This window comes from Cebus imitator, unplaced genomic scaffold (assembly GCF_001604975.1).
Source record: "Cebus imitator isolate Cc_AM_T3 unplaced genomic scaffold, Cebus_imitator-1.0 Scaffold149, whole genome shotgun sequence".
Classification (NCBI taxonomy): domain Eukaryota; kingdom Metazoa; phylum Chordata; class Mammalia; order Primates; family Cebidae; genus Cebus; species Cebus imitator.
In genome coordinates, this window is record NW_016107464.1 from 2,226,504 (window position 1) to 2,245,566 (window position 19,063).

Sequence of the window (19,063 nt, forward strand, 5' to 3'; positions counted from 1 at the left end):
AAAAAGAAATAGTGATATTGCCTCAGCGTGGGATGGAGAATAAATTGACCTCAGAGTCTTCTACCAGAGGAAAGTGTTACCTTTCCTCTACTTTTGGGTTTCTCAGCAGATGCACTACTGATGTTTTGGACAAGACAAGTGTTCCTCCTATGGGACCATCACGCTCATTGCAGGATATTTGCCATGCATGGATCCTGCACACTAGATGCTTGCCCAATCATCCTGATACCGCCAAATGCTCCCACATATTTCCAGATATTCTTTAGGGAGATAGTTATGCCCCAAGCCTCATCAAACACACCTAGTGGACATCCATGAGCAAGGAAGTCACTGAGATTACAGTGGGCTGAAATCATCTGATGATTCTTAGGCTTGTTTCGTCCACAGGATCTAGACCTTCAGCTCTCTGAGATCAGTGGCAACGTTTGATTCATCTAGGTGTGAGGTGTGCCACTGTTCAATAGAAATACAATACAAGCAAGAGAATTTAAAATTTTCTAGCAGCCACATTAGAAAAGTAAAATGAAACGGGTGAAATTAATTTCAGTAACATTTTATTTTGCTCGGTGTATAAAAAATATGACTATTTCAACCTGTAGACAAGATTTAAAAGTTGCTAATGACATATTTTACATTCTTTTGTGTACTAAGTCTTTGAAATGGAGTGTAGGTCAGGCGCGGTGGCTCACGCCTGTAATCCCAGCACTTTGGGAGGCTGAAGTAGGCGGATCACAAGGTCATGAGTTTGAGACCAGCCTGACTAACCTGGTGTAACCCTGTGTCTGCTAAAAATAAAAAATTTAGCCAGGCGTGGTGGCGCACACCTGCAATCCCAGCTACTCAGGAGGCTGAGGTAGGAGAATCACTTGAACCCGGGAGGCAAAGGTTGAAGTGAGCTGAGATCATGCCACACTCCAGCCTGGGTGACACAGCGAGACTCCATCTCAAAAAGAAAAGAAAAGAAACAGAAATCTTAACTCAGACTAGCCACATTTCAAGTGCCCAATAGCCATGTGACTAGTGGGTACCATATTGGACAGCACTAGAAAGCTCTGTTCACTTACTTTCTCGCACAACTATTGCCTACTTTTTTCTCCCAATATTTTTTGGGTGTTTTCTTCATATTTCAAACATAGAGAAAGGTTCAAACATATTTCAAACAGAAAGGTTGAAAGAACTGTACAATTGAATATATATATGTACTAGTGTTAAGCCATATACTTAACACTAGTGTCTGCAATTGTTAACTACTTGCTACATTTTTCAGATATCAATTTGTCTATCCAACCATCTATCTATGACATTTTTTGATTATTGTCTACTTTTTAGAAGTGTTTCTTTTTATGTATGTGTAGGATAGGTTGAAAACCCACTCAGGAAATTATTATGTCTTTGGACATCGTTCTACAAAAGCCTAATCAGGAGGTTTTTTTTCAAATTTCAGGGCAAAAGAACTTGAAAGCTTCTCTCCTTTTCCTCTTTGTTATCCTTTTATGCCTGTTTCCTGATTTTTCTCTCCTGTGGATTCTCAGAGACACAAGTTCTCTTTCCCATCAGAGAGCAAACTTTCTGAATGAAGCATCATGTTCAGTTACATCTCTCAGCCTAGCACAGTATTGTGATGGATTAGAAGGTAGGCTTTGGGGTCAGGCTTGTCTGTGCTTGATTCTGGCTCTGTCATTTACTACTGCATGACCCAGGGTGGGGGCTTTATTTATTAGTTCATTTTTGGAGACAGAGTCTCATTGTATCTCCCAGGCTGGAGTGCAGTGGCCCAGTCTTGGCTCAATGCAATCTCCACCTCCCTGGTTCAAGCAATTCTCCTGCCTCAGCCTCCCAAGTACTTGGGATTATAGGTGCTCGACACCATGCCGAGCTATTTTTTGTATTTTTAGTAGAGACGGGGTTTTACCATATTGGCCAGGCTGGTCTCGAACTCCTGACCTCAGGTGATCCACCCACCTCGGCCTCTCAAAACGCTGGGATTGCAGGTGTGAGCTACTGTGCCCAGCAAGAATGAGTGCTTTCACTCTCTGAGCCTCATATGTAATGTAAGGACAATGGGTTTGTTGTGAGATTTAAATGAGATACATTTGTAAAGTGTAATTATTCTAGCAATTATTAAAATAGTTGGGAGGAAAAGGAAAGGGGTTTATTGCTTATGAATGACTCCTTTTGTGCTTTCCTTGTGAACACATAGGTCCCAGAATTTATGCAGTGTGTTGTAGTAATTTATATTTCTATCTCCTGTCCTAGGTAAAAAGCTCTTGGAAGGCATGGACTGTCTTTTTTCTACCCAGCCTCAGTACCAGGCACAGAGTCTAGTTCAACATATGTTAGTTACATAAATGAATATAATTCTAAGTGTCACAATTATCTTTAGATAATGGTTTCAGAATATTACAAAGACTTGAAAATCCAGAGAACAATGAACCTTAGACTACACAGATTCAATCTGTCTCCAGTTCTTCCCTTGTTGTGCACTAGGGCAAACTTAGGCTCAAGAGAGTCCACTCTGTTTACTGCATATGCATGTCTCAAAGCACCTGGGCATGCTGTCCAGGGAAGGCAGGATAAAGCGTCCCCTTGGATTCATCAGCTCCCACGCATCCCCACGGACAGCAATTCTAGGACACCTCTTCCACTTGTTGGCATCTTTAAAGTGACACCAATGAAGTGTATGATTCTGGGGTCTAGCTGCTCTCTTCATTGGTGAATGGGGTGGACCAACCTAGCTGGGATGCAGACCTGTTTTACTTGGTGGGCATGCTTTCTGAATATTTTTCTAAAGGTGCTGTAACTTTTTGCTTTGTTGCTTTCATTATTATACAAGTAAAATGTTTATTGTTGCAAGTTTCAGAAATGCACAAATGCCAACTAAAAACCAATCACCGGTAATGTTTTGGACAGGACAAGTCTTCTTCCTGTGGGACCATCACACTCATTGCAGGATATTTCCGTGCTTGGATCCTGCACACTAAATGCTTACCCAGGCATCCTGATAACACCAGGCGCCCCCATGCATTTTCAAATATTCTCTAGGAATGGATTTCTGATCCTTTCACAAGCTGACAGTGATCCTCTTCTCCTCTCTGAGTCCTCACACCTGTTCCTCCACCAAGGCTTTCTGGGATTTGCTGAGATTTGGGAACTCCAAATCTTTCAACCTGAGTTGCACGGGACACCCACACACACTCCCAACTCCCATAGCTCCAGCTCCTGAGATTAGATCAGAGAAATGACTAGTTTTCATTGGGTACCATCCGCTGGGTATCACTGCTCAGAGAGAAGCCCTATTAAGATTGTATCACATAGCTCTTCAGACTTTTGTCTGTGCATGTTTATATGTGTAACACAAACATTGCTAGCACTAATCACCCTACATGTACAGATGAGGTCACATTTTCATGGATACCTAGGTTTTGTAGACCATACTCCCCATCCAAATAACATCAGTGCCTCAGTTTATTCACCTCTAGCCCTATCTTCCTGTAGTCTCTCCATTTATTTTTTAAGCTCTCCAGCAGCTGCCACACACATTTTGTACTTTATGCCTCTCTTCTCTCTCCTTCCCATCATCTCTTGGGGCCAGAAGGAACCGGGCTTCTCCCAGGCCTGGATATCATGGCCTCCATCTACCTCAAATTTCAAACTTCAGCTACATGTGGCTGTCACATGTGGAATTGGGGAGCCTTCTACATTATGAGGGAGATCTGCATGGGCTGGGTGCTTGTTTGGTTCTTGATTCAATATGGTGAAAGGGAGAGAAAAAAGAATGTGAAAATGCTCTCAGGAAACTGGGAGCTTTGACTTGCAGGGCAAAGGCCTATTTTGAATGTCAAAGACTGTATGTATATTAAACTCCTTCCTTGCATTCTTTTTGTAGTAATTCATCTCTCTCTCCAAGCAGATGCCCTGGAACAACTACAAAGAAACTTACATATTTGGAAAAGTAACTTTAAAAAGCAAATTATCATCCTAGGCAACAGAGCAAGACCACGTCTCTAAAAAGAATAAAAAAAAAAAAAAATAGCCAGACACAGTGGTGCATGAGGAGTCCCAGTTACTTGGGAGGCTGAGGCGGGAGGATTGCTTGGGCTTGGGAGGTCGAGGCTGCAGTGAGCTGTGATTGTGCCACTGCACTCTAGCCTGGTGACAGAGCAAGATCCTGTCTCAAAAAAAAGTATATTAATACTTTTCAAAAATATTATCTCTATTGCACATAATAATTCACCTCACAGATGCTTCTGGCAGGTTGTTTGCAAGTCTCACAGGATCATTATCCACTGACGTATAGCCTGGGCTGTAACCTGGGCTCCTCCCTTTCAGACACATGGTGTGGCGCGTCGGTTATTCAGGTCTTCTTTCACAGCTCTTGGTGAAGAGTTGCTTTTTCTTTTGTTCATGTGGGTCTTCCACATCTCTTGTTAAGTTTATTCTTAGAAGTTTTATATTTTTTGTTTTAAATTTCAATAATGCCTTCTTTCTGTTTTAGCTATTAATTACTGTTATGTAGGAAAATCACTGATTTTCTATTTTTATTTTAAAATTTTAAAATTAAAATTTATTATTACTATCATTTAGAGATGAGGTTTCATCATGTTGGCTAAGCTGGTCTTGAATTCCTGGTGTCAAGTGATCTGCTCACCTTGGCCCCCCAAAATGCTGGGATTATGGGCATGAGCCACTGCACCTGGCTAAAATTTAAATTAAATTTTATTTAAAAATCTGTACTTTTAAATTAACTCTTATTAGTGTTAATAGTGCTCCAGTATATGCTTTCAAGTTTTCTAGATATGCAATCACATCATCTCCAATATTTCTGCCTTTTATTGTATGTTGTTATTGTATTAAGCTAACTAAAAATGGTGGAAGTAAGCATTCTAGCTTGTTCCTGGTTTTAATGGGAATCCCAAAGTGCTGGGATTATAAGCCTGTTTATTTTTCACCATTAATCATGATGCTGACTACTGATTTGAAATAAGTTTCATTTTAATAATGTTAGGAGAGTATCTTCCTAATAGTATACTTTTTTGTCTTGCTCGTCATCTGCATACGTTGGAGACACTGCAGGCTCAGTTCCAAATCACTGCAATAAAGTGAGTCACATCAATTTTTGTGTTTCCCAGTGCATAAAAAATGTTCCTATAGTCTATTACGTGTGGAATAAATAGCATTATGTCTAAAAAAGGTACATATCTTAATTAAAAAATACATTATTGGCCGGGAACAGTGGCTCACATTTGTAATCCCAGCACTTTGGGAGGCTGAGGCGGGTGGATCACGAGGTCAGGAGTGACCGTCGCTACTAAAAATACAAAAAACAAACAAAAAAAATTAGCCGGGTGTGGTAGCACACACCTGTAGTCCCAGCTACTCTGGAGGCTGAGGCAGAAGACTCATTTGAACCCAGGAGGCAGAGGTTACAGTGAGCTGAGACTGCGCCACTGCACTCCAGCCTGGGTGACAAAGCGAGACTGTCTCAAAAAATATATATACATATCTTGTTGCTAAAAAATGCTAATAATCACCTGAGGCTTCAGTGGCCTGTAATCTCTTCACTGGTAAAGGACTTTGCTTTGATGTAGATGGCTGCTGACTGATCAAGGTGATGGTTGCTGAAGGTTGGGGTGGCTGTGGCAATTTATTAAAATAAGATATTAATACATTTTGCTTCGCCGATTGAGTCTCCCTTTCACAAAAGATTTCTCTGTAGCATGCGATGCTGTTTGATTGCATTTTACCCACAGTAGAACTTCTTTCAAAATTGAAGTCGGTCCTCTCAGACTCTGGTGCTGCTTTATCAACTAATATTGTAGAATATTCTACATCATTTGTTGTCATTTCAACACTGTGCACAACATCTTTGCCAGGAGTAGATTCCATCTCAAGAAGCCACGGTCTTTGCTCATCCATAAGAAGCAACTCCTCATCTGCTCAAGTTTGATCATGAGATTGCGGTAGTTCAGTCACATCTTCAGACTCCACTTCTAATTCTAGTCTTGCTATTTCTGTCAAATGTACAGTTGCTTCCTCCACTGAAGTCTCAGACTCCTCAAAGTCATCCATAAGGTTGGACCCTACTTCTTCCAAATCCTGTTGATATTGATATTTTGACCTCCTCCCATGAATCCTGAATATTCTGAATGATATCTAGAGTGGTGAATCCTTTCCAGAAGGTTTTCAATTTACTTTGCCCAGATCCATCAAAGGAATCACTAGGTATGGCAGCTGTAGCCTTACAGAATGCATTTCTTAAATAAGATGACTTGAAAATTGAAATTACTCCTTGATCCATGGGCTGCAGAATGGAAGTTGTGTTAGCAGGCATGGAAACAACATTCATCTCCTTACACATCTCCATCAGAGTTCCTGAATGACCACGTGCATTGTCAATGAGCAGTTATATTTGGAAAATATTAGGACTTTTGGAACAGTAAATGAGCATTGGCTTCAACCTTAAGTTATCAGCTGCATTAGCCCCTAACAAGAGAGTCAGCCTGTCCTTTGAAGCTCTGAAGCCAGACATTGACTTCTCTCTAGCTATTAAGCTATGAAAGTCCTACAGGGCATCTTCTTCCAACAGAAGACTGCTTCATCTTCATTAAAAATCAGTTATTTAGTGTAGCCACCTTAAGTATTTTTGATAGACCTTCTAGATAACTTGCTGTAGCTTCAACATCACGAAAGTGCAAGTGCTGCCTCGCCTTGTACTTCTACGTTATGAAGATAGCTTCTTTCCTTAAGCCTCTGCTAGCATCCAACTTTTCATCTGCAGCCTCCTCACCTCTGTTAGCCTCCACAGAATTAATGAGAGTTAGGGTCTTGCTCTGGATTAGGCTTTTGTTTAAGAGAATGTTGTGGCTGGTTCATCGTTTATCCAGACCACTCAAACTGTCTCCGTCTCGGCAATAAGACTGTTTTGCTTTCTTATCATTCATGTGTGCACTGGAGTAGGACTTTTAATTTCCTTCAGGAACTTTTCCTTTGCATTCACATGTTGGCTAACTGTTGGGTGCGAGAGGCTTTACTTTCAGTCTGTCTTGGCATTCAACGTGCTTTCCTCACTAAGGTTAATAATTTCTAGCTTTTGATTTAAAGTGAGAGACATGACTCTTCCTTTCATTGAGCATTTAGAGGCCATTATAGGGTTATTAATTGGCTTTATTTTCATATTGTTGTGTCTTAGGGAATAGGAAAACCCTAGGAGAGGAAAAGAGATGGAGGAAGGGCTAGTCAGTGAAGCGGCCAGAACACACACATTTACTGAATAATATGATAGGGACGCAGTTCATGATGCCCCAAAACAATTACAATAGTAACATCAAAGATTACTGATGACAGATCACCATAACAGATATGTTAGGAATGAAAACATTTGAAATATTATGAGAATTATTAAAACGTGTGACACAGGGACGTGAAGTGAGCACATGCTGTTGGAAAATAGTGTCTACAGACTTGCTCGAAGTGGGTTGCCACAAACCTTCAATTTGTTTTTGTTTTGCTTTTTTTGAGACAGTCTCACTCTTTCACCCAGGCTGGAGTGCAGTGGTGTAATCTCAGCTCATGGCAACCTCTGCTTCCTGAGTTCAAGCAATTCTTGTGCCTCATCTTCCTGAGTAGCTGGGATTACAGGTGCGAGCCACCATGCCTGCCTAATTTTTGTATTTTTAGTAGAGATGGGGTTGGCCTCACTAGGTTGGACAGGCTGGTCTTGAACTCCTGACCTCAAGTGATCCACCCGCCTTGGTCCCAAAATGCTGGGATTACAGGCATGAGCCACTGAGCCCAGCCCAAGACAACATATTTTTAAAATATGAAACCACCTTCACGTTCCTAGAATAAATTTATTTTGTGGAGTATTCGTCTCCCAATGTTTTGTTAGGGATAGAACATTAATTTGATAGAATTCTGAGATTTGTAGTGTTTTTGTGCTATAGTTGTTAGGTTTGGTATCAGAGATATGCTACTTTTATAAAGTAAGTTGTGTGAATTAAAAAAATAAAGAAGATATCTTCAAACAGTTCCTGTTGTGGTTTGTAGGATTATTTTATTTACCCCTTTTCTTTTTTAAAAAGAGGTAGACTTTATTTTTAGAGCAGTTTTAGGTTCACAAAAAATTTGAGTGGCGGTTACAGAGATTTCCCATGTGAATCCCCCTCCGCTATTATCAGTGTTCCACAACACAGAGGTACATTTGTTATAACCCACTCTGCATCAACACCTCATCTCCCAAAGGCCATTGTTCACATTAGGGTTCATTGTTGGCGTTGTACATTCTATGGATTTTGACAAATTTTGAAATGACACATATCCATCACCATAGTGTTTTATAGAGTGGTTTCACTGCCCTAAAAAATTCCCTGCACTCTACCTCCTGCCTCCTTCCAGCCCCTGGCAACCACTGAACTTTCTACTATCTCCATAGTTTTGCCTTTTCCAGAATGTTAAATAGTCACAATTGTGCATATGTAGCCTTTTGAGATTGGCTTCTTTCACTTAGCAATATGCATTTAAGTTTCCTCCATGTTTTCTCCTGGCTTGAGAGTTCATTTCTTTTTAGTGCTAAATAACGTAGCATTGTCTGGTATACCACAGTTTACCTACCCATTCACCTGCTGAAGGACCTCTCAGTTGCTTCCAAGTTTTGTCAATTATGAATAAAGTTGCTGTAAACACCCACATGCAGATTTTTGTGTGGAAACAAGTTTTCAGCTAATTTGGGTAAATTCCAAGGAGTGTGATTGCTGGATTGTATGATAGAGTGTGTTTAGTTTTATATGAAAATTCAAACTGTTTTCTATGATGGTGTATCATTTGGTTTTTCTTGTTTTAATGTTAAAATTTCTCCTGGATATAGCTAGATGCTCTGGCCTCTCTAAATAGTTTGCCTAAGCGGGGCATGGTGGCTCACACCTATAATCACAGCACTTTGGGAGGCCAAGTTGGGAGGACTGCTTGAACCTAGGAGTTCAAGACCAGCCTGGACAACATGGCAAAAACCAGTCTCTACAAAAAAATTTTTAAAAAATTAGCCAGCACGGTGGGATCTGTCTGTAGTCCTAGCTACTTGAGAAGCTGGGGCGGGAGGATCACTTGAGCTCAGGAGGTCAAGGCTGCAGTGAGCCACCTGTGATGGTGCCACTGCACTCCAGCCTGGGTGACAGAATGAGACCCTGTCTCCAGATAGATAGATAGATAGATAGATGTTTTCTGAGTACTAAGTGTACTTTTTGATCTAAAAACTTAATTTTTCAAGTCAGGAAATTTTCTTTAATGATTGTTTCTCCATGGACTCTATTCTCTATTTCTGGAATGCCTATTATATAGGTATATTTGATTTCTGCATCTTTCTTTTCTTTCTCTCTCTCCCTTTTAATCTATTTATTTATTTATTTCTGAGTTATAGAGAAGGTTCTCAAAGCAATCTTTCCGGATTTGGTTTTTAATTGGAAAAAAATTTCCTGGTTTTGCATATTTTCCATATTCATATATAGATTGACTTTTGGAATTGTATTTACAATGTAAATTAGGGAATTTTACTGTTTTTCTTCTTAGATTTGAATAACCCTAGTAATAAAGATATAATAACTTATATCTTTTTTCATATGTCTAGAAATTTTTATCTAATTGCTCACTTTGTGAAGGGACCTAGATCTACATTTATTTGGGACTGAGGTTTGAAATGGGTCCTATAAAAGATGTGTAGATCATCTTCAAACATGTTGGTTCTGGCAATGGGAAAATAAGCAAAATGGAATATTTATAGTTTAGCTTTCTGGATTGGGAGATCCAATCCACCACGACTAGGGCAGGGAGAGCTTCTGAGAAGAGGAGAGCAGTTTGCTGTTCTGCTGGGCAACTTTGTTGAGGCAGTCCAAGGTTGGCCAGAAGAATGTCCCCTTCCCTAACTGGCATGAGCACCTGGTTGGAAACCTGCTGGCCAATGTTCTTGCTTTTCTGTGCAAACCAAAAGATGAGCTGAGCCTTGGCCACCTTCTCTGTGAGCAGGCACTCACAAATTCCCAAGGCTGCTCAATTTGTCTCCTGCTTACGCCCATCTCAGCCTTGCTCCTAGTCCTGGCTGTCTACTGTGGGGCTTTAGGGAGACTCTCCTGGCTTATTCTCTATTGTTTCCCAGGAATGCCTTTCTTTAGTCAATACATCCATCATCCTGGTTCCCTTTGTGCTGTACCTTGTAGAAATTCCTTGAAGTTTATGAGCCAGTAATGTGATTTTTTTTACTGATTTCCAGTGTGGAATAGGATTTTCCCTATTTTATTTCTTTGTCTATTTCAATGGGAATTTGGAATGGGGATGATTTAAATGCATGGGTCCAAATTATGGTCTACAAACAACCATCAGATGCTGTAACTTTTCACAGGTCAGAATACAAAACTGATTTATTTACAGTGTCACCACTAGGTGGTGCCACCAATTAGTGAAAACAATGTGGTTGCTATGGCTGGACTTCAAGAACCACCTGCAGTTACTACAAGCACCAGTTTGTGAGTTGTTTGGAACGTGCATTCACCTGTGCATATTTACATGAGCATGTGCACACACAATTATTAGTGTGTGAGTTTTCCCACAGAGCAATGTTGATTTACAAGCCTGTGCATGAGTCTGTGCTAAATAATATGAGTTTCAAAAGGCTTACCAATCAGCTATGTGGTCCAGAATGGGAGTTCCTTTGGTGGGAAGTTCCCAATCCTAGGGGCGAAATACAATGACAAGCTTTTCTGAGGCAGGGATCCTGAAACACAGCCACAGTGTCCTTAAAGTTATAAGTCTGGCAAACCCTTATGTACAGTCAAGCCTCCAAGAAGGTCTCTGTCTGTTTCTTCTTCTCCTCCTTTTTCTTCTTCTTCCTCCTCCTCCTCCTTCTTATTCTTCTTTTCAAGACAAGATCTTGCTCTGTTGCCCAGGCTGGAGCACAGTGGTGCGATCTCAGCTCACTGCAGCTCAACTTCCTCGGCTCAAGCAATCCTCCCACCTCAGCTTCCTGAATATCTGGGATTACAGACACATGCCACCATGCTTAGCTAATCTTTTATAATTTTTGTAGAGACAGGATTTTTCCATGTTGCCCAGGCTGGCCTTGAACTTCTGGGCTCCAATGATCCACCCCCCTCAGCCTCCCAAAATGCTGTGATTACAGGCTGCTGCACCTGGCTGTGTTACTTCTTAATATTTATGCCTAGTGTTCCATTACTGGAACGCTAATTATGTGGGAGTTATTTATATCCTACTGATCCAGGTCATTGGCAAGGTCTGATTGCAAAAATAAATAAATAAATGCAAACTTAGGCATAAATGGGTTAAGTTGCAGAGGACTGTGGTCTCAAAGCCTGTCCTTCACTGCCCTTCTGGTGCCCAAAGCATCTAATCAAATGTTCACCTTGGGATCTACTATCCAGATGGGAAGTGAGGCTGCACCTAAGGAAACAGATGTTGTGTATATCCGTATGTGTGAGGAAGCCCTGAACCCCTGCCCCCTCCAGGCTCATTCACATGTCCACTTCATCTTCCCACTATCTCTGTGGAAGGCCTAGCTGATCTCAGGCTCTCACTCCAGACAGCCCCTCACTGCAGGGACGGTGCTCTGTTGAGTACCTGCTGTATAGATTAGCTCACAAGGCTGGGGGAACTTAAGCGAGTCTTTCCCTTCTCTGGCCTCAGTTTCTCCATCTGTCAGTGAGGGCTGGGTCTGGGTGATTCCAAGGGGCCCTTTGAGCTGACTGAAGTTCTTCAAGTTCATGGTTGTAAGGCCTGGCCCTGCCCCAACAGTGGCTGGTCGGGGGTGGGAGTCTTCCTGGAGAAGTTCTGAGGATGAAAATCCTGTTTGACTTCCTCCTCCTCCTCACAGCAGACTTCCCTCCTTAACTTCCCTAGGGAAGGCAGCGGGGCTCCCGGGGCCCCAGGAGTCTGCAGGAAGAGTTCTTACTTCAGCATCATTAAAAGTTCAAGTGGCTCCCCCAAGGGCCAAAGAAGTGCCAGGATTCATTAGACCTGTTGCCCCCTGAGCCCAATTTGTTTGAAGGGAATGTTTAGCCTTTTCATCTGGTGAGGATTTTCATTAAGAGTTTGAGGCCTCCCTGAGAGAGCTCAGCTCAGATTGAGGTCAGAGGGGGAAGGGTCCCTGGAGGTCACCTCTTGCCCTGGGAACTCTGCAGAGGAGACAGGCTGGGTCAGGGGAAGGGGTTTGCCCAATGTCACGGTGGAGGTGCTGCCAGAGCTCAGAGAACCAGCCTTGCGGTGTCGGCAGACATTCCTCCAGATGGCAGGTGGCGGGGAGATGAGCACAGACCCCCAGGAGTCTTGGGGGAGGGGCTGAGGACTCAGCCTGGAGGGATCCTGCAGAGCTAGACACAGAACTGGGGCTTTGGGAGCCCCACTGCGTGTGAGGAAGAGCTTGGAGAACAGCCCAGCATGCCGATAGCAGAAAGCGTTGCCCAGGGAGAGCGTGAGCACCTGTCGCTGAGGCCCGAGAGCAGGATGGGATGGTGACTTCCAGGAGGAACAGAACGGATTCAAGCCAAGGGGGTGGGCTTGGAGGGAGAGTCAATGACTGCTCAGATCCTGCTGCTCTGTAAATGCTCCACTAGGTAGGAATGGCATTCACCACCGCTGTGCAGGGAAGGTGTGACAGAGCAAGGAGCACGCCATTATGGCCAGTTGAGACTGTTGAACTGGGAACCAGGAGGCCGGGCCTGTGCCTGCCCTCTCTGAGCTCAGTGGCCTCCATCCTGCCTCCCAGCCACCTTACGATGACACCCTGACCCTCCTGCTTCCCAGGACAGGCCGGATGGAGGACCTCCCTGGATGGTGAAATCTGCCTGCGGCGCCTCCCTGAGCTTCTCAAGCTCACTGAGCTCGGGCTGGTTCATTTGACAGAGCCTGACTCAGCCCCGGAGAGCTCTACAGGCCACAGGACGAGGAACCCCAGACCCTCAGATGACAATGTCTCCCAAGTCCTGGAGTCCACTGCAATGGTATCAATGGCAAACGCGTGACGGGAGCTGATGTTGCTGTTTATACATCTCATCTCCTTTAGTCCTCAGCACACCCTATGGGGAAGGAACTGTTACCAGCCGTTTTACAGAAGAGGAAACAGGATGGAGAGGTCAAGTAACCTGTGCACAGTCTCGGAGCTAGTGAGTTGTGTGGCACCAAAGCCCGTGTGCTTCATCTCTGTTCCTCAGTCTCTACAAGAGGAGACGGAAGCCCAGAGAGGAAAAGTTGCTGAGCCAGGCGGTTTCTTTCCTCTAGACTCAGGGCTCCTCCCTCAACCAGATCCAGCCTGACACATCCTGTGTCTCCACCCAGCCTCCCTGCCAGGCCTCCCCAGAGTTCACAGCGGCCTGGCCCCACCCTTGGATAGCAGTTGCAGTCCAAACAGACTTCGCCCACATTCCCTGGCTGCTCTCCAGCCCGCAACGGAGACAACAAAGTTTAGTGACAGAGAGGGCTGAGCGGAGGCTGCTGAAGGGGAGAAAGGAGTGAGAAGCGCTGGGTAGGGGCTGTCTGGCTCCCAGATGCTGGACCTCCTGGGGAGCACGACCCTCACGGGATGGATCACAGGTGCTGCTGTGGCAGTCCTCCTGCTGCTGCTGCTTCTGGCCACCTGCCTTTTCCACGGACGGCAAGACTGTGACGTGGAGAGGAACCGTCCAGCTGCAAGGGGAAACCGAGTCCGCTGGGCCCAGCCTTGGCTTTTCCGGCGCCGGGGCCACCTGGGCCATCACCATCACCATCATCCTGGCCATGTGTCTCACGTGTCGAATGTGGGCTTCCACTACCACCACCACCACCACCCCCGCCACACCCCTCACCACCTCCATCACCACCACCACCAACACCCCCGCCACGCTCGCTGAGGCTGCTGCCGTGGGTTCCTGTGGATAGCAGCTGTCCCTGCCTGCCATCCGTTCCCAGGACAAGTGGACCCCATGTTTCCATGGGGAAGGATGCGTCTCTGGAGTGAAGGAGGGGAACGATGGCCCGGGGCCTGCGTGGGCTGCATTTGCATGCTATGCCCCACAGTACTATGGCAGCAGAGAATGGAGGAACACTGGGGCCTGCTACACTGAAGGGTTTGGGGAGTGGAGAGCAAGAGTGCCTCTTTTGTGACTGTGACTCCCAGTGAGCCCCAGAAGTGACAAGGGTGTCTTGGCAAAGCCAGGACACAAGTGGATGTGAAGTGCCCATCTTGACCTCCTCATCAGACCACTGCAGGCCTCTGGCTGGCGGGGCACTGGGAGAGGCCCTGGGAATGTCCTTTTGGTTTGGAGAAGGCAGTACGAGGCTGCACAGTCAATTCATCGTTGCTTTAGTCCAGGAAAATAAAAACCACTAAGAAGCTTTTGTGAAGAGGCTCTTGATTGCAGCATAGCTGGCGGGAGGGAGGGAGCTGCCAGGCCTGCGTCCTCATTGCCCTGGGACCTCCCTCTCTGATGGGAAGTGTGTGTCTGGAGCACGCGGCTTCTGTCTGGGTCTTAGGGGCTGGTTGTGGAGTGGGAAGAATTGGGTGGGCTCTGTCTGAGCTCTGAGGGAGGATTCGGAGTTTGCCTAAAGCCCTGCCCACAGAACGTCCTGTGTGCACCAGCAGGGCTTTGGCCTTCTGTGGGACAGTCCAGGGCCTTGGGGACAGGAAGGTTGGAGCCGCTGCGAGGCTGGATCCCCAGGGCTCTGCCCCTGTACTCTTTTCAGCCCACATCCAGGGCGGACCGAGCTCTGGAACTAGAGGAAGCCCCACCCACAGGCTGTCTTGAATTCACTTTCCTTGGTAACTGGGTCAAGGTTTCTTCTCCAGACCTTGCATCTCCAGCCATGCTGCCCCAGCTAGTGCCTGTGCATGGTGGGAGGGCTGGGAGGGAGCAAGTGGAGTTCTTTAGGTGCTGGGGTGCAGGGTGTTGGATGGCCTTGGGAGAATGCTGGGGTCTCAGTTTCCTCTTCTCTACAATGGGGTGGGTAACAGAGATGCCCCTTGCTGAAGCCTGGAGGCTCGTTGGAATATGCTCTATGAAAGCTGGTGGTATCCACAGTGAGGAAGGAAGTCTGGCCCTGAGACCATCAGCCTGTGCCTGTGAGCTGAGGTGGGAAGTGGGGCCAGGCGGGGTGGTGGGGAGTGGCTGGAGAGCAAGCCAGAGAGTCAGGGGCCTGGTGACTCACCAGAACAGAATGTCCTCTTTCCTTTCTATTTCCCAGTGGATTCTCTGTGAGGGTTGGAGGAGGAGGGAGGGAGGGGGAGGCATTCAGACTGATTTCTCCCGCCCTAGGTTTCCGGGTTGGGAAAGTGGACCCTAGGCGGTCATGCGGTGTTGATTTTCTCTGCAGTGTCCTTCAAATCCACCCCCTGTAACCCAGGACCTCTCCATCCCCCGCCTGGATTCCTGCCACAACTCTTCCTTCTGTTCCCTCCAGCCCTGCCCCTTTTCCAAGCATCTCCATGCTGATTTCACAGATGAATCAAAGAAGGGGAAGAGGTTCCCCTAAAGCTCAGAAACAGGAAAGGAAGCCTATGCAGGGCAGGAGAGAACCTGCTGAGCGATCAGCCTTTATTTCAGTTTAAAAATGCGGAACCACTCAGGCACTCTGCAGGCGGCCTACAGCTGTGTGTACCCGCCAAGAACAGCTGATGAGAAGTCACAGGAACAAACGTTAAAGCTTGACACACAGTCCCCTAGTGCCCTCTATCACCCCAGTTAAGGAGATGATGTTGGTAACTCAACCTGAAACCACAGGCCCCTGGATCATCCCATCAACTCCTTCCCTCTGCTTCTGGTCATCCCAGTTAATAAAAATAATCCAAGGAACCTGCTTCCTGTCACGGCCCACAGCCTGCTCCATGTGGAGGAGGAGCTCAGGGCCCAGATGGTCCCATCATCTCAGAAAAGGGACAGATTGAGAATATGACAGGCCATGGTTTGCTCTGAAAAGTTGCTCTCCCATTCTGTGCAAAGTGCCGGTTTCCTAATGCTGGTACTAAAGAAAGTTCCCTTGGGCCTTGGAGACACTGAAAAGGATCCAGACTTCGTGACCTTGGGCTGGCCCTCTGCCCTTTCTGGGACTCTGCACCCAGATCAGTAAAACTGCAGAATCAGATGACCTGTGGTCCCATGGTACCTGGAAAGGGCACTGAGCTAGGAGTGGAGGGAGGCTGGTCCCTCCTTAGCTACTGGCACTCCAGGTAACATGGCTAATTAAATATGGGCTACAGGGAGGTCATTTAACCTCTATAACTGGAGGATCTTTGTCTACAACATGGAGGCTATATCGCTACACAGGGTTGCTGGGAAGGTTATGAGGTCATGTCTGGTGAGGTCCCATGCCTGGAGTTACTGTTCTCACTACTCTGTTTCCCAGAATATGGACAAAGTGGGGCTAATACCCCAGTGTCCTTTCTGGACGTGGTGATGGTCTCCAGAGGTGTTGGGTGTGAAGGGGCTCTGACGTGGCAGACTAACTCAGTCACCTGGGCCTAGCTTATTCCCCTGACCTCCTGACAGGGAGCAGGGTGGAAATGGCTTGGGGCGTGCACGGCGGGGGGTGGGATAACTGGGGTTGGACGGCTGCTGAGTGGGTCCTGGGCCCTTCTCACAATTGGAGGAAGGAATTCAGGAAGTGCTCTCAGCTGCTCAGACATCTCCGAGCCAAGTTCCAAGCAGGACAACGTGGAGGCTGTGGCACCCAGGGAGGAGTGCCATGGTCCCTGGGGCGGCCACCAGGCCAGAGGGCTGAAGTACTAGGTACAGCGAGGGCTGGCCCTCGGGGAGCCCAGGGTAAGTCTTCATGGTACAAGAGTGTAAGCAGTGGGCTGAGTGGGCAGCAAAGAGGGCAGGCAAGGCCAGCACCCAAGAAGGCTTCTTCCGGGACCTCCAGGTAAGGAGCCCCACAGTCATGGACAGGCCTGGGATTCCCGGGAAATCACGTGATACTCTATTTAAACTGCATGCTCCCAGCGCCAGGCAGAAAAGGCAACCTGCCCCCTCCTCCAGCCCCCGCTGAAGGCCCTGGCGCCTGGGGTGACCCGAGTGCCCCCTGCCTTGCCCAGAGCTGGCGCATGCCTTCCTCCCTCCTTGTGTCCCTGCCCCCAGCACAGGGCCAGGGGCTGGGGAAGCAGCAGATAGGCCTATTGAAGCAATGGCCCAAGGTCCCTTCTGGGGAGGAGCCAGGCTCCTCTTGCATCCACAGTAGGGGGAGTATTTTGTCTTTGGCCTCAGTGTAACTTGCTCTTGAAATCCGTAGGCGTCACCGGAGGGCCAGGGCTGGCTAGGCTGCCTCTGTGCAGCTTCTTCTGACCCCTCCTCTCCACCTCCTCTGTGTCTAGGGAGTCTGTTCTCACGTCTTCCAGGGCAGTGCTTCTTCTAGAAGCTGATATGGAGCTGACCACAGCTCTTGGAGGCCTGGCCTGAGGCATAGAAAATAGAGATTATCTGAGATTCGAGCAGTGGGATCACTTGGCAGTGCCTGATGGCCTGGAGCAGGAGCGACCCAGGGACTCAGAGCAGCATCTTCTTAGGAGACAGAGGGAGAACACCCGGGCCCTGCCATCACCAAGAGCCTCCTGTTCTGAATGGGAGCGAAGGCTTCGAGAGGACCTAAGGTTGCTCAGCGGGCCATGGAAACGGCAGTGATTGGGGTGGTGGCGGTACTGTTTATGGTGACTGTGACCATCACCTGTGTCCTCTGCTGCTTCAGCTGTGACTCGAGGGCCCAGGATCTACAGGGGGCCCCTGGGAGCAGCTTCACGGTGGCCACGTTTCACTGGGAGGCTTCTCTCTTCACGGGGCCTGGTTGCCATGCCCAGCCAGGGCCTAGTGCCCGGGACTTCTGGACCTTCATGTGAGGCCTGAGTCCCTAGGATTTGCTATACTGATGGGTCAGACTCACCCGCCCCTCAGCAAGCCTTCCCTGGCCTTCCACCCCTCCCAGGGCTGCCTCCCATTCCTTCCCCTCCTGTAACCTTGAGCTCCCCATCTCCTCTCCCACCCCAGCCTTCTGTGCCCTCCAGCCTGGGGGATCCTTGGTATTGGAACCCCTGAGCCTAGCTGGAGTCAACCCACAGGATGGGGCTTAGGAGGGGTCTGAGGAGTGAGCGAACAGACACAGCGCTGGACTGCAAGGCCGCCGAGTCTGCTGAGCTACACCAGGAACTGAAATACCACTGGAATTTATTGTAGGCGGTGTGCCTGCGACGCTGGTCTATTGCCACCTGAGGACACAGCACCCTCAAGTGGACATTTTTGGAAACCGCTTCTTACTTGCTCTCCTAATTGATTCCTTTTGCACATTGCACAGAACCCAGCCTCCAGGTCTGCTCCCTGCCATTTGCCTGAAATCAGCCCTAAAATTCTGAAGAGCTGCTTCCTGGGAACAAATGATTTACTTTAGAACTGAAAATGTATATCCTTTTACGGGCCTTTCCAAATCTGATTTGGAGAGAAAATAAGAGCCACAGAAAGCACAATGCTTTATTGAAAGGAAAGCCAGACATCTGATTTTTAAACATATTTTTAATGTGTTTTGTATTGCTATATTCTAACAGGTCACTTCTATTCTTAGAGAATGTGACTTGCGTTACCCGGGAGTGGCAGAAAAACCAGGAACTGAAAGATAATTCCAGGCAAGTTAAAATGTTATGTTACATTCAGAGCATGTAACAAAGCTCTTGTTTTCATCACAAATAAAGACATATTCAGTTGTTGTTAATAGAAAACACATTCTCCCGTGGCCATGGAATAAATGCCGTGCTGTATTTAAGGAGTTTGGTTTGAAAGGTACAAAATCGGGAGCCTCCTGGCTCTTACGTCTGTATCTAGCCCTGAGTAGACGGCTCTCCCAGGACCTGTCTGTTGAGGGGGGCAGGATTGAGCTTTAGGGGCGCTCTGGCCTCTAAGGGGGTCCAGACAGCCTGCCCTTGCCATGTGGCTGCCACGGTAAGGGACCTCAGAGAGTGGCTTTGAGATGGAGAGGTATACGGGGAGGGCGCCTGAGGGATGGGGAAGAGCATGGTGGGCGGGGCTCAACTCAGGCCCCAGAGCTCCTGGGACCAAGT

At 46.9% G+C, this 19,063-nt stretch overlaps 2 protein-coding genes across 2 annotated transcripts; both read left to right on the forward strand.

Moving 5' to 3' along the window:
- The first annotated feature begins 12,597 nt into the window (after positions 1-12,597).
- Positions 12,598-14,370, forward strand: HRCT1 (histidine rich carboxyl terminus 1). Its single transcript, XM_017543147.2, has one exon. The coding sequence runs from the start codon at positions 13,542-13,544 to the stop codon at positions 13,881-13,883; it is 342 nt and encodes a 113-aa protein (XP_017398636.1). The 5' UTR covers positions 12,598-13,541; the 3' UTR covers positions 13,884-14,370.
- Positions 14,371-16,621: 2,251 nt separating this feature from the next.
- On the forward strand, positions 16,622-18,763 carry SPAAR (small regulatory polypeptide of amino acid response). Its single transcript, XM_037743626.1, has 2 exons — positions 16,622-16,787; positions 17,336-18,763. The coding sequence occupies exon 2, from the start codon at positions 17,582-17,584 to the stop codon at positions 17,852-17,854; it is 273 nt and encodes a 90-aa protein (XP_037599554.1). The 5' UTR covers positions 16,622-16,787; positions 17,336-17,581; the 3' UTR covers positions 17,855-18,763.
- The last annotated feature ends 300 nt before the right edge of the window (positions 18,764-19,063 follow it).

Bases quoted from the DNA above. Each gene is read 5' to 3' on its own strand.
- SPAAR (XM_037743626.1), top strand. From the start codon at position 17,582: ATGGGAGCGAAGGCTTCGAGAGGACCTAAGGTTGCTCAGCGGGCCATG.
- HRCT1 (XM_017543147.2), top strand. From the start codon at position 13,542: ATGCTGGACCTCCTGGGGAGCACGACCCTCACGGGATGGATCACAGGT.